The following is a 27,684-nucleotide window of genomic DNA, read 5'->3' as shown; positions in this document are numbered from 1 at the left end:
CAGAGCTCCATGCCTCACTGTGGTATAACACTGATTGGTTGATAGTGGGCATTGTTTTCTTACACTTCCTTGCAATTCTCCATTTTTCCTCTTCTTCAAATTTAGGAGGAAAGCTCAGAAAATAAATGGCTTGAAATCTGTCTTTCTTCTTGCCATAGAAACGATGTTTCTTTCCTGAAAAGGGTACTCTGCTAAAAGGTCAGGTCTTCCCCTTCCTATCTGTCTCTCGCGGACAGAACACTGCTTTTGATGTAATGGATTATTTAGGGTTTTGTATGGAGGCCTGAGGGATCTGCTGAAACAGGTAAAATGATTATGAGTGGCAGCCCATAACATTGTACACGAGCAAGAGAAACAGTTTTGTGCTCTTGGAAGAAGAAAGAAAACAACGTAAGTTTGAATAATTGCTGTCTCTATGGCAGAAGCAGAACATACATAATCCTGATATTAACTATAACATCCTCCAGAACATTTGAAATAACCTTGCATTATTGATAGAGCAGACCTCAATGGAAATTACTTATTTTCCCCCTACTTTAAATTTAAAAATAATGGACTGATTGGACCAAGCAGCTGAAAGCACAGATAGTGCATCTAGAGTTTGTTCCGTGAATTATTAACACAGCTCAAAGTTAAAAATTTAGCTTTGCTTGGAAATCTACTCTCCCATTTAGCTTGACTGCTGTTTTCAGTTTACATTATTTCTTAAACACTGCTGTGAAACAACTTCTTAATTGGAGGCTATTGTGGGACTTGAAGATTTTTGTTTATTTGAAAAATACAGTGCGGCTGAATTACCGGGATCTATTAATATACATGTAGTAATGACATATAATCGCCCACAACTCCCCTGAGATGGCTCTGGCACAACAACCCCATTTCATTTTCATGAAATAAAAAGCATCCAATTACCTAAACAACCACCTATTTCACATTAACTACACACCAAATAATCAGTCAATTGGGGGAATGTTTATTTCCATGGTACGCCATGCCTCGCATCCTCCTTGTTGCCTTCCCTATGCCTTCTCCTTCACCGTGGGCTTTATTTGGAGGTGGGGAAACAGATTTATATCTCGCCATAACTCCTTTGGTAAAACTGTTCAGCATGTCTTCTATTTGCTCAACAAGCTGTAAGCAATGATGTTACGTAGCGTTAAGCTGCGTGAACTTGGGCCAGCATCCCCTCAGTACAGCCAGGCATATTTTTAAAGTGCTGCTGCATAGCAATGAACAGACCCTCATACATATATTTTTTTCCAACATGCAAGGAGCCCCATCTGTACTGTAAACACGTTAGGCACATTTTTCACTATAATACAATCTGTCCAAAGCTATCTTTACTGTGTGCATGGGACATCATCTTGGGAGCGGGGTGGGCAGAGGCTTTCCAGAGCAGGTTATGGTTAACGTGCAGTACCCCACTGGGTTCCCTCTCTTAATGCTTACTCCACAAAAAGAAGCCTCAGGCAGTGGGTCACAAAATGTTCCAGCATCTCCCAGGAGGCCAGTTTTGGATGGGAAGATAAAGGAAGGCACAGGAAATGTGTGTATATAATGCAGACTCGGCACGAATGCTTTCATATCCAACTCAGAGATATTACAGAGAGTTGGAACTTGCTTTTCTTTTCTTTGAAGAAATCTTAGTTTTTTAGCCCTCAAAGCGCCAACAGAGCACGTGATGCTCCTCAAAGGTATGAACAGGATCTCGGGCACAGCATACACCTCTGATTACTTCGGCAGCTGAAGGAGGCAATGCACAATGTGAACAACAGAGCTTTTGATTACCTGATCTCTGCCAATGCTACACACCGGTAAATGCTCTCAGTGTAAAGATGCACCTCTACTGATATCAATAAGAGGACAGGTGAATCTGTACAAACTGTAATCACAGGCATCTTGGCAGAAACTCTTCCCTCTCAAGCTTTCCTTCATGGGGCACAAAGCAAAGGCAACAGCCAGAAATTTCCAGCACTGAAATAAATGCGCAGATCAGGAAAACAAGGAAGTAACAGCAGTCCTTGAACTTTACTACACTCCTTCCAGCTCAGAAAAACAGCCATTGCAATGAGCCATTAAGGCCAACAAGTCAATGCCAATGAGACACACCACGATTTTCTATTTTACCTACCTGCCACTGCACAAGGACAGATGAAGTGGTGTGGGGAGTGACCAGCACAGAACCAGGAGGCTCATCAGGAACTGAAGGAGGAAAAGAGGTAACCAAAGCAGTTAGACAACAGGAGAGAAATGGGAAGTTAATTCACCAAAATCTTCCATCCCAGTTCCTATGTGGTGGGTCTTAAAAGCAGTGCCAGGGATCTGAATATTGCAACTCAAGCAGAAGCCAGATGCTTCTCACTCATCCCTGTACTACCTGTGGCCTTGGCAACTTGAGGAGGAACGTGAGAAAAGCTCAGGGCATAAACCTGGAGAAAGCTGATAGCGGCAGCCGCTCATAAGCAGTAGGATACAAATTCACCAGGAAGTTAAACCAGCTGAATGCATGCTGTAAGGTGTGAGCAAATTGCTCCCAAATTTTCCATGGCATTTGTGGCACAGCTGGGGCAAGCCCACTGCTTTTGGGAGTCTGTGTCATGTATTCACAGATTATTGCAGTCAGGATAACTTGATTTACCATGGATTAACCCATTCCTGTGCTTATGGCCTGTAACACATCTGCACACTCTCCAGCAGCTCAAGTACAAAGGAGGGAATGCTTATCAGGAGCTGACAGCCCTCTGCAGCGCAATGCTCTGGTGGCAGCTGCAGGTTTGCTCAGCAGAATAAATGTTCACAGTTTGTTAAGGAGGTGAGAAGCTTTCACAGGGTTTCCCTCTTGCATTGTGAGGAAGCCAAGCACAATTCTGGATTCACGGTAGCTAAATTCCAAGAGAACCAAAAATGAAATTTTAAATTCCAAAACACTGAGTCAGTATTGCCTCAACCGTACAGCTTACAGCCTGCACCATACAGCAGCTATTGTTTGGGAAGCTGGAGAGCTGAAATGCCTTTAAGGGGCTGCTAGGCACATCTTTTCTTCAAGCACTACACAGGGTCTTGTTTAAACCAGGATACTGCTGAGATCTCCCCTTCTGGTCCTGTAATTTCAAGATCACATTCCTTAAACATTCTTTGGCAAATTTCTTTCCTATTTTCATATCTCAGAGTCACCGGTCACTCCCTGTGCTGTATTAAACACTAATTCTGGGCACTGTATATAGAAGTGTATCCCAACATTACCCTATTTCCCAGTCCAAGGGTAAATACAGATCCTTTGTCACACTTTGCAGAGTTCTTTTTCCCTCTGGTAGTCCCATTCAAGGCATTGGAGCTACTTCTGCATTCAAGCAGTGCCTTTCTACAATCAAGGAATTAGAAGCTGATCTCTAAGGCTAAAAATAAAAGCCTTGTCAATGTCATTCACAGTTTATTAGTCCTGATCTGCAGGATTAAATGCTCGTGTTTTCAGGAGCCTGGTGCTCTTTCTTACTTATACCTCAACAATTTTGCTGTATTGCAGACTGATGTGGATTGTGAGTGAAAACAATTGAAGAAACTTCTTCAAATGTATGCATGGTACTGCATTTATTTTTAATGATCTCTTGTAAATTATTCAATTTCTGCAAAGATAATGGTTAGTGCAGAGTTTGGAAGCCAATCAAAAGGAGTTTAATTCCATTTGGAGACTCCTGAAAGTATGATTCATTCAGAGTGCACAGCAGGACACTTAAGGCTGCCTGCTATTAATTCAACCCAATCTCATTACTACCTGTTATCAATCTCCCAGGAACAAACCCACACTTGGTGTTGGAATTTTTACCCTGGTCACAGCAGAAAACACACTGCAGTGGATCCAGGGTCTCATCCAAGCACCCATCCCATGGCAGTGTCCCCACCCCATGCTCACCATCCTGCAGCGTTGTCACCGCCTCCGTCTCGGCACTGAAGTCGCTGTCCCCGATGTCGTTGGTCGCTTTCACACGCAGCTTGTAAGAGGTGAATGGGTTCAAGCTGTGGGATGGAAAAGTGAGGCCAAGGGGTGAAATCTCCATGCACCATCATAAGCTGCTTCCTAATGAGCCTTGACCTCTACAGATGGGGAGCCTGCTCACTGGCAAAAAAAGCCATTGGAATGGCTTCTCTTACCAGTGTCACCTCAGAGGTCACCATGAAGTGGTGCTGTTTGCACCTTCACTGCCACTGGCATCCTCTCAGATTGATAGAACAAGGGGGAATTGTTTTAAACTAGAAAAGGGGAGATTTAGATTAGATGTGAGGGGGAAATGGTTTGCTCAGAGGGTGGTGAGGTGCCAGCACTGCTGACCAGAGCTGTGGTTACCCCATCCTTGGAGGTGCCTGAGGCCATGGATGGGCCTTGGGCACCCTAGTGGGGGGCAGTCAGCCTACACAGGGGTGGGGTTATGGGGCTATGAGGTCCTTTCCACCCCAACCATTCAGGGATTCTCTGATCTTTAAGCCCCGTTCCCACCCAACCGTCTAAGGTTCTACGACTCATAGCTGAATCCAAAAAAAACAGCCAGTAAGGTGCAGCCCATAGAGCAACCTCTGACTGCTGTGCTGCATGGGGATGCAAAAACTGGCTTTCATGGCAAAGCAGAAGCTTTGTCAAAGACATCCTCCAAACATCCCTGCTGCACAGACCAGGACAGGCACGGAGGACGTCGGTGACGTGGCTGGGCCAGCAGTGAGTCAGGATGCAGCAGGCTCCAGAATTCACACCACCTCCTTCTGACTAATCTTTTGGAGCACGCTGTACAATCAGTGCATTTTATTCCTCCTGAATCTTAAATTAATGTTATTACCTGGATTATTTAATAAAGTCAGTAACAACAGGTTCCCTGCAGCTCTTTTTATCAATGCAGTGCTCTAAGATATGCACAGAGCGATTTCCAGCTGACATAACCTCAGCAGAGATCCTTCTGGCGTGGCTTGGCAGGGCGGTGCGGGGGAGGCTGCCTTTAGTTCACAGGCAGAGACAAGAAATGCAGAGCTGTAAGTTATGGGGGATTTATCTGATTAATTGGAAGTGTCTAGCCACCAGCTGGCAGATGTAACACTGACTACAACCCAAGTAAAGCTACTTGTAAGGAATGATTAAATATCGAGGGATAATGCATTCTGATGGACAGTGCTCTAGCATCACACACAGAGTGCTTTCCTGGACATTCAGGGGAAAACGCTTTTAGCCACAGGGGGAGAGGAATGCTTTCAGCAGTGCCACCCTATTAGAACACTGTTACTTATGGACAGCAACTTCAATAATTCGGATCATCTTTCTTGAAATAGAGATCTTCTCAGTAACACTAACAAGCCAAAAGGACTCGGCCGGTCTCTTTGATTTTAGAGGTTTTGACTGGAAAAATACTGGGTATAATTCATGGAGGATATAATATTTGCAGGGTTAATGAATCAGGTTTATATTTATAATATAATTGTCAAGTTTTCTTTTTTTTGCTGCGCAGTCAGACCAAATGATCCCAACGTATTCGTATCTTTTGGCACATGAGCAGAGAGAGCAGCCATATGTCACAGCCACTGATGTTTTTATAACAGAGCTGAGAAATCTGAATCTGAATGCTCTGAATAGTGTATTCTGCAAAAGCTCATGGCCTTTTAGAGATAATCTGATTTGTACTAGCTGGTCAATAGAGTAAATGGACAGCAAAACAAGAACCTCCTCATAGACACTCAATTGCTTTTGTGGATGTTACAAGGACTTTAATTACAACAGAACTGCTGAGGAGATAATGAAGTCTGAATAACAAAGTTTAGACATTCTGATGCTATCTATAAACTTCAGTATGGAAAGTACAGATAAAAATGTTTCTTATTTCATCTGGAAAAGCTTATACAGAGATAATTGCAATGCAGCACCGAGAGTGGATTTTAGCATCAGCCACTACTGAAAGGATTTTTCACTAGCTGTGTTTTGCAGAGTACTGCATAGTTATGTTTGGTTTAGCCAGAGAAGCGCTGTTTTCCATGCAGAGCTTTCAGGAAGGGCCTCAGAAAGATGCATTGCAATTCAGCTGTAATTAGATTTATTGCATGACCTTCTGTGGATCTCTCAGCTGCTGTTCGTAACACCAACTCCAAAACGGAATCAGTGACGCTCCCTTAACCTGCCTCCCCCCAGAAGACTGAGCCTGAGTGATGCCTGCTTTGGCAAGCATCTGCCCTGAGTGGAAAGTGCAGGAATATATGCTAGGCTGGGATCATATGGTACCTCTCAATAATGCAGGACGTTGCCTCGTGGCTGATGGAAGAGGAGTAGGTTTGCCAGTCTCCATCGGGCAGCTCTCGCACTTGGACCGTAAAATATCGTATGGGTGACGATCCATCACTTCCAGGGACCCAATGCAACCGCAGGCTCCGCGATGACACGTCGGACTGGGGGGTGGTCAGCTGCTGGGGGGGGGCCGGGCGCTCTGCAATTGAAGCACAGTGTGGTATTGCCTTGAGAGGCTATTCAAGCTAATATAAAATGTGACAGCATAATTGGATTTCCATAGTGGTAATGCCACAGGAGATTGAACTTTTGGATTCGTCCCGTGAAGTATAAAAGCCATCTCCACTCTTTTACCTTCTGCTGCAAAGATGAGCAGTAAAACTCATTCTTATTTCCCAGCGTAAAAGGTCATCACTGAACCTACACCCTTCTACCAGCAGATTTCAAACTCGCAAGGATCTTAACCTGGCAGGTTGAGAAGAACTGTTAGGATCATCAGCCAAGCAAACCAGATGTCTTTAATGAAACCCAGGTGTGCTTCGAGCTGCAACAGTTCTTTGGCAGAATTTGCCTGTAAACTGGTTCACTTTTTAACCCCTGCTTACTGCTGGGTACCAGGGGACCGTGTGCTGTGTGCCACGTGGCATTCGCTTCCACCAGCTGCTCCCTTGTCAGGGCATGAAGAAGAGAATGAAATGGGCTGGAACAGGCTGGTGTGTGGCAGTGTTCAAGCACACAACTTATGGCCCATCACAAACTCCAGCACCAAACCTCTGGCAAGGATCAGGGACCATCAACAGCTCCTGCTGCTGCTCTTTCCAACCACACTTTGGGGATGAGGCAGAGATGGAGTTCAAGTACCTCCTCAGTGTGCTTACAGGCACCTTCTCTGCTTCCCTTCCCACTTACTGCCCTTGAAGCTGCAATGTCAAACCAGGCAGTGCCAATGCTGAAGGAGATCTCTCCAGAGCAATTAATAGCACACCTTTCAGACGAGGCAAGGAATGGTAATGCAGGTGTGAGCATGCCAGCCCCACTGCTTCCATATAGATCTCCTTTCCTGTCACTGTGTCTCTGCACTCCATTGATTTCAATAGAGAAACTCTATAGAGTGAGGAATAATTGTTTAATTGTTTATCATGAAGATTATTGATTCTGATTAAAATGTGTGGCATGTAATAAAGCAGAAATTGATTGGAGACACCACAGTGACTTGCTTTTGAGAAGCAATTCAATTCAACTTCATCAGCACTCGTTTCCATATAAGTGCACCCCTGACTGCATGATTCCTCCCCGCTCTGTATGGCGAGCACTTTGTTTTCCTGCCATCCTCCGGAACATTTCCTGTATGTTTTGGCATCTCTCTGCAGCATGATCTTGCTGACATCAGTGCCAAAAGATCTGTAAGCTATTAGCTGCAGGAATTCCTTGGTGCCAGCAGCCTGCAATCCAGAGCACAATGCAAAAGGTCAGTGCCTTACAATGACAGGCTGAGACAGGTATTTGGGGTTATTTTATCAGAGGAAGTGAGTGTCATGTGGGGATTTAATACTGCTGATAAGCTTTAAGCAGTGTGCAGTTTTGGGCAGGTCAGATCTTGCCGTTGGTCTCCAGTGATTGGGTTTACTTCTGCTGCCAACGGGAGATCTTAAAATCTCCTGTGTTGCAAGATATACTTCCTGACTGTACGTACAAAGCCATTAGTGTGAAGAGTTTATTTATGGGAGTTTAGCCACGAGCAAATGCTCAGGTGAGCTGTTTGTGCAGGAATGTAAGGCTGGGCCATATGACTCAATGGATTCCTTTTAATTTCTTGCTACATTTACATCTCGTGGCTCTGTTCTGCCTGGATCCCTGGTGCTGACTGTTCTGAAGGATATTCTGTAGACCCAGAGCACTACACAAGCACCTCTGGAGAATGCAGCTGCCATACAGCTTGGGATCTGTAAATCAGAGGTATCACTGTAAAATACAAAGATTTCTATTGGCAGTACACAGGGAATCAAAGGACACGAATGAGGGACCAATTTTGGTGATTTTCAAGGGAATTTTTATGCCTGCTTATCTCAGTATCAAGGACGACAAGGACATTAAACGCATTTTTATTAACGGAAAGTAAATATCTTCTCTCTCTAGAATATTTATTGTTATGTATACAAGTTCCAGGCTTGTTTGTTTATTTACTTGTTACCAGAATAGTTGCACTGGATAAATTTCTTTATCAATCCAGAATACTAATCGTGTTGATATAAGATTATGTATTTTTCTCTCTATACTTTACATACGGGATCACTACAGTTAACTCTCAATGCCTTGGGACTTGGATCCATAGCATGCACACAGACACAGTAGAGCCATCCATCAAAAAGAGAAAGAGTTCACTTTACATTAAGACTTGCCTATTCAAGATAACCCTAAAGCACTGATAGCAGCAAGGGATCATTGTTCCTGCAGTGGAGCTGGGAGTTCTGCCTTGAGCCATTGTGCACCCAGCAACAGCCTGGGAAATCTGAGCACATCCTATTGAAAAGGAGAGGCTCTGAGCTTTGAGGGCTTACTTTTATTGGGTGCAGAGGTTTTTTTTTTCTGAAACTTGCACATGTTGGACTTTAAACTTTCACTTCGACAACAATCAGACAAGGGTGGAAGAAACCTTGAGCTGATAAATCTGCTTGATAGACAGCATCTTTAGTAGAGGCACTTTTTGTGCTCCAGAGGTTCTTTCTCTGAGGACAGCACTGTTATGCATGGAAAAGCTGCACATGACCTGGAGAGGTGTGCTGGTGGGAATTTTAGCACCAATCACAAAGGACAAAAGTCAAAATGCACCCCACTGGTCTTCCCTGTTGGCGCTGAACATCAGGGCAATGCCTGCAATATTGTAGGTAAGTATCAAGGGAGATGTGAGCTAATAGCAAGGGAGATCCATGCTCTAGCACTGAATGATTTGGTAAAGTGTAGAAAAGATTCAAAATGAGAGACCACTTGGTAGCCACTTTTTAAGATCTAAAAGTAAATGCTATTTAAAGTATTACAGTGCATGTCTTGGGCAAGAGCCAGGACCAGGCACACATGCATACCCCAAAAGTAGCTGAAGTAACTCTATGGAGGTTTGTTCTGGCCGCCTGCTGAGATGTGCTTCTCACTGAACTGTGCTTTTTATAAATCACAGAAGTTGTGTGGCAGTGATTTTTGAGGGTCAACTTCTGAAGATGAATACAGAGGCAGCACCGTGGGTCAGAGAGGCACGTGGCACAGAACGCAGTGATGCACAAGGGAGTGATGCTGGTACCACTGTTGTGGTAGCTTTGACTGTCAGCTCAAGAGTCCAGATACGCACTTTGCATTGGAACATGGCAGCTGGAAATGTAAGGAAAGTCTAAACTCCTATTTTTTTGCTAACACACCCTCTTTTGGCTCCAAATGAGAAATTAGTGTTCATGCACAAATAGAAAATGAGTTTTTTTCTGATAGCTCTGGAGATCCATTCTAAGAGTGGAGAACTGAGCCAAAGCATTAGAAACATGCAATGATGCAGACCAGATACTTTAATAATTTGTATATGTCTTTTACATTTTGATGCTTTTGGTATCTAAGTGTCTACACTCATTCAAGTACATACAAGCTCTTGCTTTCTTCAAATAGGCTCCCTACGGAACAGAATTTGTTTGAGGATGCAGACAGTAAACAACAATTTTGTCCCTGATGCCAGAAGTAGAAAAATCCCAGACAATCCAAATACAAACATTCTGCTTGAGTATACAGCAATGAGTGGCCAGAGGAATTGCTAACACATTGGGTCAGGACTTAGGTGCAATAGAGGAGCCACGTTAAGAAACTCTGCAAGATCTCCAGCTCTCCTTTTGTGTTCCCTAATCAATGCAATTCATCCATCACTTACATTCTTAAGATTGCAATCCTTCTAGAAAATGAGAGAGCTGAGAAAAAAAAAAAAAGCCAAAAAACCCAGAAGCTTTGACTGCAGAAGGAGGCTGCATATGGCCAATACGGCATCTGATAGAAAAATCAATCCACAACAGCCTGTCTGGTTAGAAGAACTGCCTCTCATAAAAGCCTGCCTTGCTCACCAGATTTCCAAAATCATGACGTTGCTATGGTTTAGGGCAGGGTTATGTCGTGAGAAGCAGGAGGTGTACAGGCTGCAGCCTGTAATTAAAATTCCTGTGAGCGCAGCACAGACTCAGAGGCATGCAATGGAAAGCACTCCAACCCGTGGCTGCAAGCGTTACCTCTTTTCTCTGTCGTGATCACCGTGGCTTCCAGAGGCTCTCCCCAGCCCTGCCGGGTCTTGGCAGATGTCCGGAAGATGTACGCTGACTCGGGGGTGAGGTCAGTAGCAGTGAACTGCCGGACTGTTGAGCCCACCTCCACCGTTGTGAACTTGTTGGGGCTGCTGCTGGCCAGCCGATATGCAATCTGATAGCCTGAAATCATGGCACCGACAGAAGAGAGTAGAGAGTTTAGGATTTTTTTCTAGCTGTAGCACCAGGACTATTAGCTTATTGTAATTACTTGTTTAACTGAGACCAGAACTAAGTAATTTGCTTCCTTTAGTGCTATAAAACTCTGCTATATGCCAGCCCTTCGCAGTCAGGCGCAGCACCTTATGGGGAAATTACACACTGCAGTGCACACAAGGGTCTGCTGGATGTTAGCTGCAGCAAAACGGATCTCGCTTTCCATCCTTCATCCCAACAAGACACAAAAACATTTCATCTTTCCTGAGCATACTGGTACCTCTTTGGAAAGGCAAAGGTACAGAGTCCATTACACACAGCAATGTGACAGCACTGGTTGGAGCTCCAAGTTTCTCAGCTGCAGAGGAGTTGGATTGCCCCAGCTGTGCAGCCCTCATGCTGCTCCAGTTAAACCTTAACCCTGCTTTTTCCACTTTCTCTCAGTTCTCCTACTCCCCCATAAATGCATGGTGGATGCCAGGACTGACAATAAAAGCATCCTTCTGTTCTGCACTGTTGCAGTCCCTGTCTGCAGCCCAAGGAAGAAGCCTGCAAGCTGTGCGGTCTCACTTAAATCCTCCTGCACTCAATAATCAATGCTGTGGATGCCTGCAAATGATAGCCCCACTCCAACCTGCCTGCCTGATGATTATGAGCTTACAGTTTAACATACATTATTAATGATCTAACAGTGCAAAGGAAGGCTTCCAGAGCTCTCACGCATCACTAGCAACAACTGTCCCCCAAAGAGGGTCTGCCAAATATTCAAAGCCATTCTGTACACCCAGCAATCAAATCAGGCTCTCACTTTTGGAGCTCCACGTAACTTTCAGTCCAACTGCTAACTTCCAAAATCAATTAATACAGGACTGGTGTGGGGCTTTATTGCCCAAGCTGAATGCACTGTATGATTAAATGCTTCATGAAGCGACGCAGGGCAGCGGGCAACCAACACATCCAAATCAGAGCAGACGAAAACAAAACAGTCATGACATGATGCTGCCAACTCTCTGCTCGTCTTCCAAAAGACAAAGGGGCACGCAGATACCTGAGGAGGTCTCTTTCTCTTGAAATTAATATCCCAGCTAACGTTTGAACTCCCACCAAATTCTGACTGTAACGAGAACGAGAGCCAAACCTGATGTGCTTCATTCATAAAGGTCAGTGCATGGGAACTGGAGAATGTATCTTACCTGTGGCTATTACACAAAGTCAATGACATTTATTCCTCACTGGGAACGTGTGACAATTGCCACATAACTGCTCACAGAAAAGGTACAGAGTTCAAATGCTCTCCCCAATGAATGCCATACTTGTATGGTACGTAAGCAGTGAAATTTGATCAGGATACAGATAATAATAATTTCAGTGTGCTGATTCTCATGGTACTGTGGATGAAGCCCCATCACTTCTTTGCCTTTTTTTGTTTTCTACAGCTGCTAGGAGATGTGGGGCAGCAGCTGTAGCTGCCTCCATGGAACAAACCTGATTGCACAGCCACTTCTGGGAGCGACCTGGCTCTCAGAGCACCAGGGTTCCAGCAAGCTATGGGTACAGCTGGACACAGGGCTGCTTCATGGCAGTGCCCCAGTACACAGTGGCTGCCCATATTTGAGATCGCACATTAGGAAGGGAAAGCTTCCAACACAGCAGGGTTAATTTTTGCCAAGGGTATCCAGCTGTGCACTGGGCATATCCCTACAGCATTTCCATGAGTGCATAATGATGCATTCCTAAAAAAAACCCTGATTTTCAGAGCTCCTGAAGCATGCTAAGCTGGCAACACAACCTTGAGGTCTTAGCCTTTGAACATCATACTTGTTCTCCTGCCAATGACCTCCTCTTACTCATTGCACCAACTTTCTCATTGCTGGCCCCATATGTCTCACTGCAGTATTGCTGTACCTTTAATACTCTATGTATTTTGATCTTCTCAGAAAGTCCACAGAATGACAGACAGCAGTGGGGAGAATAAATGGATACATTATTATCTTTTTTTTTTCTTTTTTTTTTTTACAGATGTGCAGAATGCAGGAGTGAGAACCCTGGTGCAAGATCTCAATAAAGAGGAAAAAATAGTAAAAGAAAAGCTCTGAGGCAATTTCTACAGCAGCAGGGAAGATGAAGGGAGAAGCAACTAAGATGACTAAAGAAGTTTGATAAAGGGACATAAGACGTAAGGAGTAAGACCTGCAGGGAAACCGAGAGCATTAAAAGAATAGGAAACTTGATTTATCTAGTTATTAAAAGATAAGTACGATATCTGGGACATATCATTGTCAAATGATTTTCTCTCTTTTCTAAACTAGTGTAAAATATGAAGCGTAGCTAAAATGTAAGGAGGGAATAGAAAGATAACTATTTACTGCTAAATGGTGGCACCCATGCTGGAAAGCCAATTACAAACATGCATGGAAGAGGCAAAGAAACACACACTCATCTTTGCTTCTGTAACAACTTACAGCTGTGGATTCCATGACCGTAACCTGCAGCTTTGTGATGTTTTCTCCCATTGACCTGACTTGAAGGTGCGTGTCCAACCTGTGCATCTGAGCTCTTGTTGCTGCCCACAAACCCTGAGACGCACTCTGTGTCTGAGTGTGATCCCCTACATCACCTTCCACTGTTAGACAATTGGGCAGCCAAGAGGCATTCTGCCATAAGCATCGTTGCTCTTTTTTTCAGAGTGATGCAGAAGATGCAGTATTTAAGCGACAGTTTGGATAATAACTTGGGCTAACACAAGATGAAAAAGTTGAAATTATGAAGTTGATGATCTTCGGCAACAAGAGAGAGAAAATAGGAAATGTTGGGCGAAATCAAATGAGGCTTATCAACAGAGATAGATGGAAAGAGTTCAAATGAATGTATGCTTGAGGTCTGCTGCATGGATGAAGCTTTCTTCCCCTATTTGATGACAGCAACACGATGTCACATATGCACTAGGTGAAAACCATATCAAAGGTGAAAGCAAAATCTTTAAAATGTGATCAGAGCAAACTTTTCCAGGGTAGGAGTATCTTACAGAAAGTTCACCAGCTGGATGCTCAGTCATAAGAATGCACATTCTTCTCTTCATTTTTCTTTTTTCCCTACAAGCATTGGGTGTCCCAAATCTCTTGTCGTTCGGAGTTGTGAATCACCAGCCAAACTGCATAAAAAAGCCTTGAAAGATCATTTCCCCGGTGGTTTATTTATTCATTGAAACAAGGCTTATTTTTGCATTAGCGTCTCCTTAAATATTTTTTTGCACAACTGCGAGCGGTTTCATGAGCTACGCTTTCTGAACTCAATAAATGGCAACAGTCTGAACTGCCTGTTAAACGTTAGGTCACTAACGCAGCCACCAGATTCCCCAAAGCAAACAGGCAGGAAGACGACAACACCCCATGAATATAGAAGAGCTTTCAAGCTCATCACCATACAAAGCCCTTCAGAACTGACAGCACCCGCTCATGCAGGCCGCGGTGCAGCAGAGATACAAACACTTATTAATTTGTCACAGAACTTAGGAAGAGCCAAACGATACTGGGAGGTTACGGTCTGCCTAGCGGAGCAGCAATCCAGTTTGTTGATTTTACTGCTTATCTGTTTAAGGGCCAGCGAGTGTGCAAATGCAGCCCAGGATCAAAATATGCATTTGCAAACATGGATTACATCCAATTTCGGTTCTAATTCTCAGTGGAGTTCTTACACTCTTTCGCTGTAAGCTTCAGGTAAACGCTAAACGCAAGGATACCGTGAGGAATACTAACCAGCAAGCGTGGCTCAGCTCTTGGTACAGGCAAAGCTCACTGACAGAACTGCATATACACACATTAATGCATCGTTTTCCTTTAACAGTGTTTGAAGGAGCTACACTGGGTGCTGTTGATTGGAGTGCCAAAAAGAAGATGGAGTTAAGCCTCAAGCTGGTTACTGCAACGCTCCCAAAAGGAGAAGTGGAGATATCTAGCAGTCCTCCACAGTAAAATATTTAAACAAACAAACAAGCAGTTTTCCCTCTTGGTGTGCCAGTATTTCATCCTGTTAATCTCCCTCTGAAATGCTAGAACATATTTTGATGTAGATTACAAAAATGTTAGCTGCAAAGGTGCTTGCTTGTATACTCAGAGGACAAAGCCAGCAGAGCAGGAACATTAATTCAGACGCTGGGAAAAGAAGTTGCTCTTGCAGAAAAAAAGTATTTTTTTCTTTGCAGCCCCAGTGGTGAATAACAGAGCAGCCTGCAAAGTTATGTTAACTTGCTTTTTCCACTGATTCTACTTCACTGACCTTGGCTGTGGTGGTTACAATGCTGTTTCAAAAGTTCATTGCAGCAATAAGATTTGAACATTGCACAAGAATGAAGGTAAACATGCAACCTTTAGTTACAATGCCATGCTGGCTTTTTAGCTATTTCTGAAGAACTCCTCACTTCCTTGAAAAGATCACAGAAATAACTCAGCGTGAGTAATTTTTCCTGTTTCTCTCTGACATCGGCAGTTAACTGCTTCCTCCATGAGCCTCAATTTTTCTGCTATCAAACAAAAAAAAGGAGGGAGAGCTGTTGAATAAAGACAATGAACCTCAAAGAGGTGGACTGGGGCAATTGGTAGGTAGAGCCCCCTGGGAAGGAATTCTATGGGAAAGAGGAATTCAGGTTAGCAGACTGTTCTAAAAGAGACAAAAATAAAGGTACAATGATCCCAATGCAGACAAAAGATGTTAAGAGCCCAATATGTTTGCATTCAGACCTCACTAACGCCTTCAAATTCAAAACTGAATTGTACTAAATGTTAAAACAGGATGGGTTGTTGAGGGGGTGTATAAATAGACAGCACTGGCACGTAGGGACAAAGTCAGAATAGCTACAGTGCAGGTGAGTTCAAACATAAAGGGGAAAGGCAACGAGAAAGGTTTTGGAAAGATATTCAGAATACAAGAGAAAGAAGGAGAGGTCAACTATTAGGAATAAAAGATGAGCTCAAGACAAGTGACACAGAAGAGCACAAGCCTGACACCTCGGTTGCTTCACACAAAAAAGTTGATTATTAACTAGATACTTAACACAAATTAAAACTGACAACAATAGAAGGAGGGATGTAGGCTAGAATACAGAACAGGTTAACGAATATTTAGCTAAGCTAGATGTAATCAAGCCAGAAAGGCCTGATGAAATTTGCCCTGCAGTGCTATATAACTAGCAGGAGCCATCTCTAAATAATCAGTGATTATATTCAAGAACTTGTTGAGGATAGGTGACATCCCAGAATATTACCGAAGGGCAAACTGAATGCCTTATCTCATAAAATGGAGGAAGAAAGACCAAAGGAATTATGGACAAATCAAGCCAAAGTTTAATACCCAGAAAGACCCTGGAAAAAATATGAGTAAATATATAACTATCCACAGGGATAATAAATTGCCAGAGAACAGCTAATATGTATTTGTCTGGAACAAATAATAAATACCAAATAATCTGTTTTCTGCTTTGACAGTGTAATTGGCCAGGTGGGAAGAGTAGATATGATCCACATTGACTTTAAGTAAGGCTTTAATATGGTTCCAAGCAGCCCTGTCAGAAACAAGCTAGAGAGACAGAACCTAAGAAAAATATGGCACATTCTGCTGTGATCTCTTAAAAGAAAAAGTCAAAATGTTGTTAGCAATAGTTGGCTGAGAAATGGGTAGGATATATTAAGAAAGGTCTCACGAGAATAAGTCCCGAGTCTGTTTCTGTTCAATACTTTCATTAATGACCCGGTTGATGGAATTGCCATTCTGCTTGCAAACTTCAAAACTAAAACCAAATAGGGAGCGGTTCTGAGCCCTTTGGAGGACAAGACGGTAATTTAAAGTGATTCTGATAATGAGGAGAGTTGGTCTGGAATCAGAAAGCTGAAATTCAATAAAAATACATGCAGAGCATTGCACTTACAGAAAATAAAAAGCTTAATGTACTTGTAAAGAAGGATTGACCTGGAATTGTACTGCAGAAAAAAGGCAGGAATTAATAGCAGGTCATAAACTTACTTAGTTACAACAGCAGTGTTGCAAAAAAAGGCAAGGCAGTGCCAGGCACCCTGGGATGTGTGACTGGGAATGGACTGTGCAGGTCACAGGAGCCTGCAGTTTCCATGCTGAGCATTCTGTAAGGGAATACCGTTCCACCTTTCCTCCCAGCTCTGCATTTGTGTGATTTTGTTATCAGCACTGTGGCACTGACCACGAATTGAACAAGAAGTGGATGAATTGAACAAGGCACTGTGGGAAGCCCGAATAGAAGAGTTCTTATTCCACAGAACTTGAAACTTCAGCAAAAGATGCTGACCAAGTGCAGCAAGGTGAGACATCGAAACAGTGAGGGGCACCTAAATATCTTTAGTACTTTCTCATCGTGTGTACCAAATTATTTTTTTCCTCCTTAACCACATCCTGTGATTCAAATCCCAACCTCTACAGAGAGCGAGTTTATAGGACAACAGTTCCTTAAAACAAAAGCAACAAATCAAACCAACAAGGCAGCCTGGAAGCCAAGCTTCCTCGAGCGCCTTTGGATCTCATCTGATGCTTTCTCTGTGTCACCAGGTGCCAGGATTAATCCACAAGAACTTTCAGAAACTGCAAACCTCAGCAAAGACTCTGAGCTCTTGACTCAAGAGCTACACACAGCGCCAGACCAGTCCTTTATCTAAAGGGATATTTATAGGGATAACCCTCACTCACCTGCTTGGACTACCACAAAATGTGCTCCACATCAGCACAGAACACAGGCAGAATTACTGTGTAAATATTAGATACATTAACTCAAGTTGCATGAATGGATTCTTGCACTGTAAAAACCTTCAATGCTTTAGAAGTACAAGGAGCTGCTGGTGTGCTCTGGGTGCAATGGCAACCCAAGAGTTATCAGAGCAGAAAGGGTAAGGAGGTTTGTCATGAATTCCTGGCGTGCCTTGCTGCCCCTGTTGCCTATGATAAAAAGCCAAGTGTGATTTAACACCTTGCAACCTGGCAGACAGTATTGGCTGGTGGAAGCAGCAAAATGGAAACACTCATGAAACTGAGAAGTCAGGGATGCATGGCAAGGAGGAGGAAAGGAAAGGAGGAGAAAATCCCACTCTGCCCTGCTGCAGCTCAGCAGGCTATATGTACAAATATAGATGGACAGATGAAAATTCAAGCACAGCATCAGGAATGCAGTGTAATCCTGACTTGGGAAAACACACACCGCGGAGCCTGGCAGAACTTCCCTTCTCACTGCAGGACTTATTTTCCTCTCTTTAGCCACAGGTTTGCTTAAGCGTGGTTTCTAACCCAACGTGCAAGCAGGATGAAAACCCAACAGCCGCAGCTCCTCTGCTCTCAACCCTCTCCTCCGAGCTCCTTACCCAGGATGATGCCGTTGGGCTCCTCTGGTGGCTGCCAGACGATGCGCACTGATGTCAGCCTCACTTCGGGGAACACCAGCCTGACGGGTGGCCCGGGGGCTGTAAGGGGACAGAGGTAGTGCCAGCAGGCACAGAGTGTCAGAGAGGTTACAAGTTTCCCAATCGCTTTGCACAGAAGGCAGCCAAGCTGTAGCTCACCAACAAATAAATAGATGGTTAGGAGCACCCATATGCATGCAAAACGCCTGGATTCTGAGGAATTCCAACCACAGGTGTTGGAATTGAATAATATCTCCTCTCTGTGGCCCCAGTGCTGGCCTTGAACTGCCTTCTGATTTTACATGTGCATTCTAAACACAGAGGGCTGAGGCAGTGAACCCAATGCACGCTGATGAAGATAGCTGGCAGCTGCAATGGCCATCCTGGGTTTGTGAGGTGAGGAGATGTTAATTCACACATTTGCATCTCCAAAATTTCCCTTTCGGCACAAATTCCACCTGCCTCACCCCTGATGATACATTTAATTAAGCGGAGCCCAGAGGAGACACAACATATTTATGTCAGGAGTACGGAGAAGGAAGAACAATTTGTATCATTTGCCAACAGGCACTTAAGGAGGGAACTGCTATAATGGGGTTATCTAAAACAAACAGTTTTAAATATTTCACATTATAGTCTGATGTGTACAGTTCTGTGACTGCTCTTTCATTCCCTGCAGAGTTCTGCTAATATTAACTTATCTTTGTTTCCTTTCAAAGTCACCACACAGGCTGAATGCTGACAAAATGGCTACAAAAATGCCTGGGAGCGACTGTTCCTGCTCTGTCCCATCCCTGTCCCCACAAAATCCCACCCCTATTGCCACTCCATCCCATCCCTGTCCTTATACGCTGCAGTAAATGCCACATTAAGCCAGGAGTCTGAATGTGTTTGCAACTCAACCAAACAGTTTTAATGAAGTTCCTTGTAGATACCGATTTTTATTCAGTTTCCACTGGGAACATTTTGATGAGAAAAGATTTCTTTTTGTTTTTTCTATTTTTCATTCATTGGGACTAATAAGCAGAAGCCTCTTACACAGACATTATCCATCATTTAATAGTGAAAAGGCAATGAAACTAAAAGCAACTGCAAAGCCAGAAATGCTTCAAGAGTTGAATTAAATTTCTGTCAAACTCCATCAGCAGGAACACTCTCACCCCACAGATGTGTTCAAACAGAACTGGGGTGAGGAAGGGGCTGCTCAGGGTCTCTCATCAAAACAAACTGCACTCCAGAGACTCTGAGCTCATGGGAATCACTGGAGGAGGCTACAGAGAGGGGCTGCTATGAACCCTTCATGGCTCAGTCCTTATTCTTTTGGAAAATGAGAATGGATTGTTGAAGCTGCAATTTCCACATCTCTCCTTCAGTCCAAGCAGACTCAGGTTTGTTTATTGCTTCCAATTGCAGTGCTTTTTGCTTAGAGCATGATTGAACATCAATTGGCATTTATAATTGGGCTCTAAAAATTGTCTACGGTAGAAATTTTCTACATGGAGCTTCAGAGGACAAATCATTTTAGATTTTTTTCCTCTTCACCAACTGAGGGGAAAGAGGAAATGGGCAACTGGTTTTCTGCCAAATTCTCATCCCATGGCCGATGGAGCAGTGCTGTTATGCAGAGTAAGGATTAATTCCTTTAAGCTCAGAGTCAAAAAACAATCCAAACAACCTCAGTTTGGCCTTTCTATACACTTGCATCACTACAAAAAAGTGGCGTTATCATCAGGACTAAGTAAGGCCCTTATTCTGGTAGCCCAAACACTTACCATCATCCTTGGTTCTTTCTATAACAGCAGGAGAGCTGGGGACTCCATCCCCAATGCGTGTGAACGCCAACACCCGGATCTCATAGAGCACATACTTGCGCAAGCCAGACAGCAGGCAGGACTGCGTGTGGTTACCTCTTACTGTTTGGCTCCTTGCTTCAGAGTCTAAATCTTTTGCTTTGTAAAGTATCTGCAGAATAATGCGGAATAAATGCATATGAATATAGAAAGAAAAAGTTATTACGTGAGAATTGAAAAAGGGGCATGCATTTAAAATGTTCCTTTTCACGAGATATGGGATTAAATTCAGCGATCTACCCTTCCGAAACCAGCACGTTTCTGATATCTCATCCTGTTGAGTTATGGATGATATTAACATCCCTCAGGTGAGCAATAAATAATAAATAGAAAAATGTAGCCAGGTAGTGCTTTAATAACAAAGTGAACATGAAGCTCCAGCTGCGTACCTTGTAACCCAGGATGAGACCATTTTGCTCTGACTCGGGGACTGCAGACCACGTCAGAAGGATCTGGGTTGAGCTCACGGCTTCAGCAGACACGTTCTCAGGAGGAGCAGAGGGAACTGGAATCAGAGACAAAAGGGGTAAGGCTTTCCAGGTGATGCTGGTCCACCTCCCTGTCTGCTTGGGATTGTTTTGGGATCCTTTGGAAGACTACCCTAATCCCAAAGCACTCAGATACACTCTAGACAATGCCTTCTTCTCTCGTATTCATTATACACCACCTTTACATTTCAGCTTACTTCACGTTCTTTTACCAGTTCATGTAAGAAACACAATATTTGTAAAGAGCTTAACATTCACAACTAAGCACTGTCTACAGGCAGGCATGAATAAACTTCAGGTTCTTTATGTTTGCAGTAATTAGAGTTTAGACTGCTGGACTTCTACAGAGTCTATCTCCCAGGTTTTTCTCTCCCGTACATCTTATTTCCCTATGCCAAAAGTGAGAAATCTTTATGAATGGGAGTTTATCTTATAGTATGGTCTGTTCTAACATGAAGTTTTATGCCACCCTGGCTTCCTATGTTGCTCAAAAGGAAATTATAGCATCTTGTCTAGAGTTAGCAATAATTCCAGCCACTGGATTGCACCCAGACCTCCCAGTTCAGTGAGAAGTGTTTTAACCTCAAAGCCTTTTGATTATGTGATGGTGCTTAACATTTGCAATACATCAATTATAGACAGATACATTAAGGCAAGGTGTATTTTCAGGGACTGATACGGTGTAAATGAAAGATATGCCTATTTCATTTATGTTGTAAAATTGGCTCTTATGAAACCAAGATCATTATTAGAATGGATGGCACAGGAACACTGTAATTTTCTGTTACTCGACAGAGGAGCAAACCTGCATTTTCTCATGCCATTAAAACTCAACCCAATGCAGAACCACCAGGCAACTGCAAGCTTTGGTGGACAAGCTCAGTAGCTATTCAATGTTATGCAAGCAGAACCAGAGACTATTTTTAAGAGTTCACATTTTATGCTGCCCTTTTCCATTTTTTTTTTTTCTCTCATGGCATTTCCAACATCTGAAGTGTATAATCTCTCCTAAAGCGTGATACACCTGTCAGACCTTGAGAGAACATTCACCAAGTTATGTTACATGAGTACTCATGGACAGCAAGGCTTGATTAGGTCCTGAGTACATCGCAAAGCGGAGCACAAATCTCTGCCAAAAAGTAATGCTTCCCTGGCTGTCCGAATGAAAGAACAGATCAGCTGGTTTGAAGGCTAGCCTGAATCTCCTAGCAACATGAACAAGATAATGAGTATGACACCAGAATTAATATAAATGGAAAAATAAAATACACCAGCCCCCACCCCTGTGCACTCAAGGTTAGCCACAGAGATAGTCATTTCTGAAACAATTTCCCTGTTACCAATTATTTGGGACACGAGAAGCAGGGCACTATCACACGCCATTGCAGCAGACTGAAATCCAATTTTTTTTCCCCTCTAATGCTGAAATGCTCTTTTTTATTTTTTTCTTTTTTTTTAAATCTTCTAGATTTATCCCCCACAAGGATATAATTATGTTAAAGGAAAATAGATTGCCAGGAGCCATGAATGTCTTTGGATAGCTGCCACAACTTTATCTGTAGATCTTCACAAAGAGTTACTCCCACATGAATCACTTCTGGAGGGAGAAAGGGTGGAGGTGGGTCACGGGAAACCAGAACACAAAGAGGAAAGAAGCCCTTTCCAGCCACATTTATTTTTATTTTATCTGGTTTGAACTCTTTCAGGAGCAAAAGTTCCTTTATTTTACAAATATTTCTTTTCCCCTTTGATCAGCAGCCACCAGATATCCCAAATTCACAAAGGGTCGGGCTGCGGCCGGCTGGCCCTGTGTGCATGGCTGCTTTGAGGTGTTTGTGCCATCCTGCTGCTGGCAGGGGGATGCTGAAGCTCACAAAGGACAGAATGGCAGATGGGAAGGTTTATTAGCCCACACTCCTCTTAATCCCCAGCAACGGCCAGAACAATGTCCCCTCTCGCTGGGGAGGAATCTCAGCCCAGCACCTGAATGCAGACATCCTTGTACTCATCGTGTATTTCATTCTACATTAATTTTCCAGTGCTTCTGTCATACTGGTGTTGAGAATTACGTTTTAATATGGATGTATGAATTCAGGGTGTGCAACTGATATTACAGATTTTATTGTTGCCTGTCTCTTATCAGGCAACACAGTTTGATCGGCCCTTTAAAGAATGAATTGAAATGTAACATCCATTTATCTGACCCCTCTCCTCACTCAGGATATCCAGCTTCATAGTAATTATGGTCTGCTATGACCGATCAGTGACTTGAGTGAGGCATATAATCCCTCTTTCCCCTGCAAACTCTGATGCTGTTTCCTTAACTGTCGCACTGAAGACTTTGCTGGAAGCTCCAAAGCAGAGTTCTCATTAGTAACCTCCAAGAACAGAGCAGAAGCCAAGCAACAGTGTCCAAAAAAAATATCTCAGAGCTTGAAAGAAATGAACTGGAAAGACCGAAACGAAATGATTAGCTAATCCAGCAAAGTGCCAGCTGTATGATGTGCTTTAGAAGATCAAATATAGGAAGTTATAGAGTTACTGGTACTTTGCACTGGGACTTCAATAACAACTCAAGTTTTTTAGTTATCTGTGTTGACATCTAAGATCACGCATCCTCTTTCTACATCTGATAAAACTGTATTTAATATACAGCAAATGATGCTGTTGCATGTCTTTAAGTGGACCTAAGGCAGCCTTCAATAAGCTAGTTTGTATTCTGGCATGCTAAAAAAGCTAGATATTGTGATGACATGGTTCTCTCCATTTTTTTGCAGCTCATTTTAGCTGAATACCCTTAATTGTTTTCTGAAAGTAAAAAGTAAGCTGGCATATGGTACATCTGACATCAATTAAGAAGTACAAGTTTGGAGCTAGGTTCATGGCAAAAGCAACATAGCTGCAGCACAGCATGGAAGCATTCTGCCTATAAAATTAGATATCAGGGGCTCACTCTCAGCTTGTACAAACTGACAAATCTCTGCAGTGACATTGGGCCACATCTGAATTACCCAGCCATGCTTTATCACATGGTAACTTGCTTCATGAAGGTCAGGCTCTGACAAATCAAGGGACTGATTCTTACCACGTGCGTGAGCCTGTGCTCATGTAGGAGCTCATTTTGTGAGGCAAGCACACACAGTCGTGTAACTGAATGCCTGAAGATATCAAGGCACTGAGTGAGGTGTGTTTGGGATGAACTGTTTGAAAATAAGAGGGTTTATGTTTAAAACAAATCAGCCCCATCAAAGTTTCTCTACACATCACAATTCTTCACACTTTCTTGCTTTCTCTTTATCATGCCCACTATCATTTACAGTGTACAGAGTGGAAACTGAGCTTGTTACTCTGCAGTTAACACCATAATGTTTAGGAGACCTAAAGTACTTTGAAAGCATACGTGCAATTTCTCTCATAATTCAAAAGCCAGTTCTGAAAAGTGCTTTGACCTCTTTCTCTGGGTATGGGTAACTTTTATCCATATTTTAACTCCATTTGGAGGTGCTTACAGGTTAAGTGCAGATTCCCTCTCATGCAGCTTGCTGCTATGCCAGCGCTTTTTGTGTACTGCAAACCTAAAAAGATGCAACTAGAAGTCTGAGCCTTGGCTTGCTCTATTCAAGAAATCAGATGTTAGTATCAAAGAAAGTACATGAAAAAAAAAGCACACACAAATGAGTCCTTATGGCCCAGATCACAGCTTTGTATTATCCTGATCCTGGTTTCAGCATGCCTCGTATAATCAGTTTCAAGTCAACCCTCTTTTAATACTGCAAGAGGAAATGCCAAACACACACGTGTAACCTCTGATCTTTAGATGCTGAGCAAGAGCACTGTAATCCTAAGGTTTTATGAAATTGTTTAATCTTAGTATTTACTTCCTTTCAAAAGAAGTGTTTGAAGAGCAGTGGAAAGGAGAAAATGGAGAACGTGGTATCTTTTTATTATGACACAAAACACTTCAAAACTATTTTGTCTAGGTCACGCTATCTCTAACTCCAGTACAAACATGCCCTGTTTAAAATACCTCTGGCAATAGCTTTCCAATTACTCCTTCCCAAAAAGCATCACTTTAATGGAGTAGGATGACTTTGTCTAGCCTTCTTCTCAGCAGTTCAAAGGACAGTTACGTGAGGCAGCAGAGCAAATTGTGCACTCTGCACAGCTCTCACGCTTCATGCCAAATGATGCTGCGTGGTGCAGAGTGCGCACGCATGCTCGTATGTATCTATCAAGGTGGGGGCATGGATATAATTGAATTCCAAAACATTTTCATGAAGAAAAATGGAAAAAAAATAGTAAGAAAAATATCAGCATTGGGCTTTGCATAAATACAAGTCACAGTAGTACTTAACTTTTAAACCACGTGTGACACCTATTCTTTTATTCATCTGCAACATAAATTTTAATTTCTCAGGTGCATGCAGGTTTGGGAATAGGTGATGTGGAAGCTAACAACCAGGGAGCAGCTTTTCAAGATCTGTTTTTACCGTTGCTGCTGTGCTAACAATAATTTACTGCTGCCCAAAGTTGTGAGTTTGCTGACACTGTCTGAAGTCTCTATGATAGTATGGATGAATCAGACAACGCAGTACCTGTGCTCTATGTCTACGTGAAGGTTACGTCTACATAAAGGTTATGTCTACGCGAAGGTTATGTCTATATAACCTTCTGTACACAGTTTTAGAAGGTAGTTTTGAAAATGTGTCATCAAAAGCTCAAATAATTATCTCACTTCCATGTGGCTCATTATCCCTCTAAAATAATTTGTGCCCTTTTAGAAATATGTAGTGCTTGAAATTAAATTTCAGATAACCATGACTGCCAGAAAACCTGCCTCAGGCCAGGAGTGGATGGGGGAAGGGGAGAATGAGGGGCAATGAAGCTGTTAAGAAGGAAGAAGAGGCAGAGAAGGATGGACATGAGCTCCTTGTGCTGCCTGTGATGCTGCCAAACTGTGGCAGGAGCAGGAAGAGGTTGTTTTATTTGCTTTAAATAAACAAGGTTTAAACAAACCTTTCATGCAGGTTTATAGGTTTACGTATGAGAACATGAGAGGAGTAAAATTCTTAAATATATAAATAACCTCCCTCAAACGTCTCCATATCTTTTCGCCTTCAGTGCACCCAGAAATCATTTGTTTTCTTTATGCTTTTGATTTAATGGGTCAACAAGAAAAAAAGCTGAACCAAAAAAGGCATCACATGCTGCAAATTCTCTGATTTGTCCTTCCCAGCCGACGTGGGGCTCTGACTCACCGGATTCCCGCGTCCGACCTCGCACCACTTCGCTCCATGGTCCTGCCCCAATGGCGTTGAAGGCCTGGATCTGCAGCTCATACTCCGTCCACTCCTCCAGGTCCTCGATGGTGCACTCCCTTTCCAGCCGGTCGTTGATGACCTTCAGCAGGGCAGAAGGCTGCAGATCCACGCGCCAGAACTTGATGCGGTACCCCACGGACTCTGGGTTGCCATTGTACTGCGTGTCAGGCAGGGGCTGGGGGAGAAATCCAAAGAAAAGCCCAATATTACAGCTCAGAGCACAGTGCCAGAGCTTTGCAAATGGCATACCAGGGCGGTCTGAATTCGTGTAAGGCCACAAGATGGCAAAAGAGATGGAAGGGCTGATTTACGTTTCATGGCCTCTAATTTCTGTGTTGTTCGAGATTTCAATTTTAACTTTAATTTCGTGCCACATCGATACGCAGACAGAACTATGCCACTTGCTGTGGGTGCATCACCAGAGATGAAACCAATGCAATATATTCAGGACTTTGTGATTAAATATGGAAATGAATGATAAATTGCTGAAGCATGTGACAAATTCATTTATCGTACTTTTTTTAAAATATATTTTTTTTTACTGACTCTCTCCATGCTCATTTATCAGCAGAGATTTATTCCAGTATTCCAACTCCCCAAGCAATTTCAGAGATTAAAATATGAAATAATTAGCCTACTTCATGAAGTTTCAAGTTTTTCCTCATAAAACTAACTACACGATGCTACAGATGGCTGAGATTCAGTTCTGACTCACTGGCAAAGTTTGATATCCATTAACATTTCACAGCGCAGAAGACTATACCCTGCAGGCAAGCAGGGCTAAAAATGTGACCCCTGTTCTGTTGGAAGGAAGGAATTCCCAGCTCCCAGAGGGACACAGATTCACCTGTAGGTCTCGAGAAAGAGAGATTAAATGCTTTCAAATGCTGATGTTATCAAGCATGAAAAAGGTACACTGCGGCATTTTTAGCTGCGCTGTTGGCTTCTCCTGAACCCTGCACAGTTGGACTCACGAAAACCAGGCTTCCTAGATAGTACAGCAAGGAAACACAAGTCTAAAAGTTTTTGAAAACAACTTGGAGTTGATTTTGATGTAAGATATGTGGCCACCAAAGGTCTAAAAATGTGGGCATGGTGAAGCCATGAATGGGTCCTACTAGATAAGTGTCAAAGCTCTCCTATAGACACCGCTGTTCATTTGGTGGGACCCTGAGACATTTCATGAGTGTCTACAGGTAAGATCTGTCAGTCTTTCAGGGTTCAGAACTTAGTCCTGTTCTTCAATAGCAAACTGGAATTATTCCCCACTGATGGGAGCAACCCCCTCTTGTCTCAGCCAGATTTTGTCTCCCAGCAGTAAGTTTATGCATTGAAATTTGAGTTTGTGCATGGAAAAGCTAACGTGTGGGCAAAAGAAAACCTGTGCTTCATCAGCTTCACACCACAGTAACCCCCAGAAAATCCTACCCAGGGAGAAATAAAACCATTCTGGAGCAAACTGATTGCCAAACAAGTCCCGGTGTGTGGTAAGTGAGACAGTCACAGGGGCGCAACGGTGTCACCAACCACTGCATCTTTGCAATTAATTCTTTATTTCTAGATTTTATCACATAACCCCACAGACTTTCCCACATCTATCTTCCTACAGGAGTGTAATGTGCAAACTTTGCCATCTTTGAACCGCTCAGTACCTGCAGAATGGCTGTCAATGGCCCCTGTGTACCTCCTGGGGACAGTTTTACTCAGCACAAACAACTGAGCCCCAGGAAACTGCAAATTGGCTCCAGCATTATATTTCTGTCCCACACATTGACCCAGACGGTGGAACTGGAGTCTCAGAAGCCAAGGTTTTACACACAGGCATATATTCCCCTGATGAAGTGGCAGAGGCAGTGGCAGTAGGCAATTTAAGTGATTAATA

The 27,684-nt window shown here is 43.1% G+C and overlaps 1 protein-coding gene across 4 annotated transcripts in view; it reads right to left on the bottom strand.

The window, feature by feature from the left end:
• The window catches only part of SDK1 (sidekick cell adhesion molecule 1), a 363,622-nt gene that overhangs the window by 51,963 nt on the left and 283,975 nt on the right, over positions 1-27,684 (bottom strand). For all 4 annotated transcript variants that reach the window (XM_042863994.1, XM_042863995.1, XM_042863996.1 and 1 more), the window contains 8 exons: positions 25,740-25,977; positions 20,383-20,498; positions 19,916-20,105; positions 18,105-18,203; positions 10,504-10,698; positions 6,251-6,452; positions 3,911-4,014; positions 2,132-2,202 (listed from right to left, as the gene is read on the bottom strand). In XM_042863994.1, coding sequence (XP_042719928.1) covers positions 2,132-2,202; positions 3,911-4,014; positions 6,251-6,452; positions 10,504-10,698; positions 18,105-18,203; positions 19,916-20,105; positions 20,383-20,498; positions 25,740-25,977 — 1,215 coding nt within the window. The remainder of the gene's footprint in view (positions 1-2,131; positions 2,203-3,910; positions 4,015-6,250; positions 6,453-10,503; positions 10,699-18,104; positions 18,204-19,915; positions 20,106-20,382; positions 20,499-25,739; positions 25,978-27,684) is intronic.

The sequence above is a fragment of the Lagopus leucura genome, unplaced genomic scaffold (genome assembly GCF_019238085.1).
Source record: "Lagopus leucura isolate 7727_CA_CO unplaced genomic scaffold, USGS_WTPT01 Super-Scaffold_760, whole genome shotgun sequence".
Lineage (NCBI taxonomy): Eukaryota > Metazoa > Chordata > Aves > Galliformes > Phasianidae > Lagopus > Lagopus leucura.
Note: the sequence above shows the minus strand (reverse complement) of the source record. Positions and strands in the feature narration are given on the sequence as shown.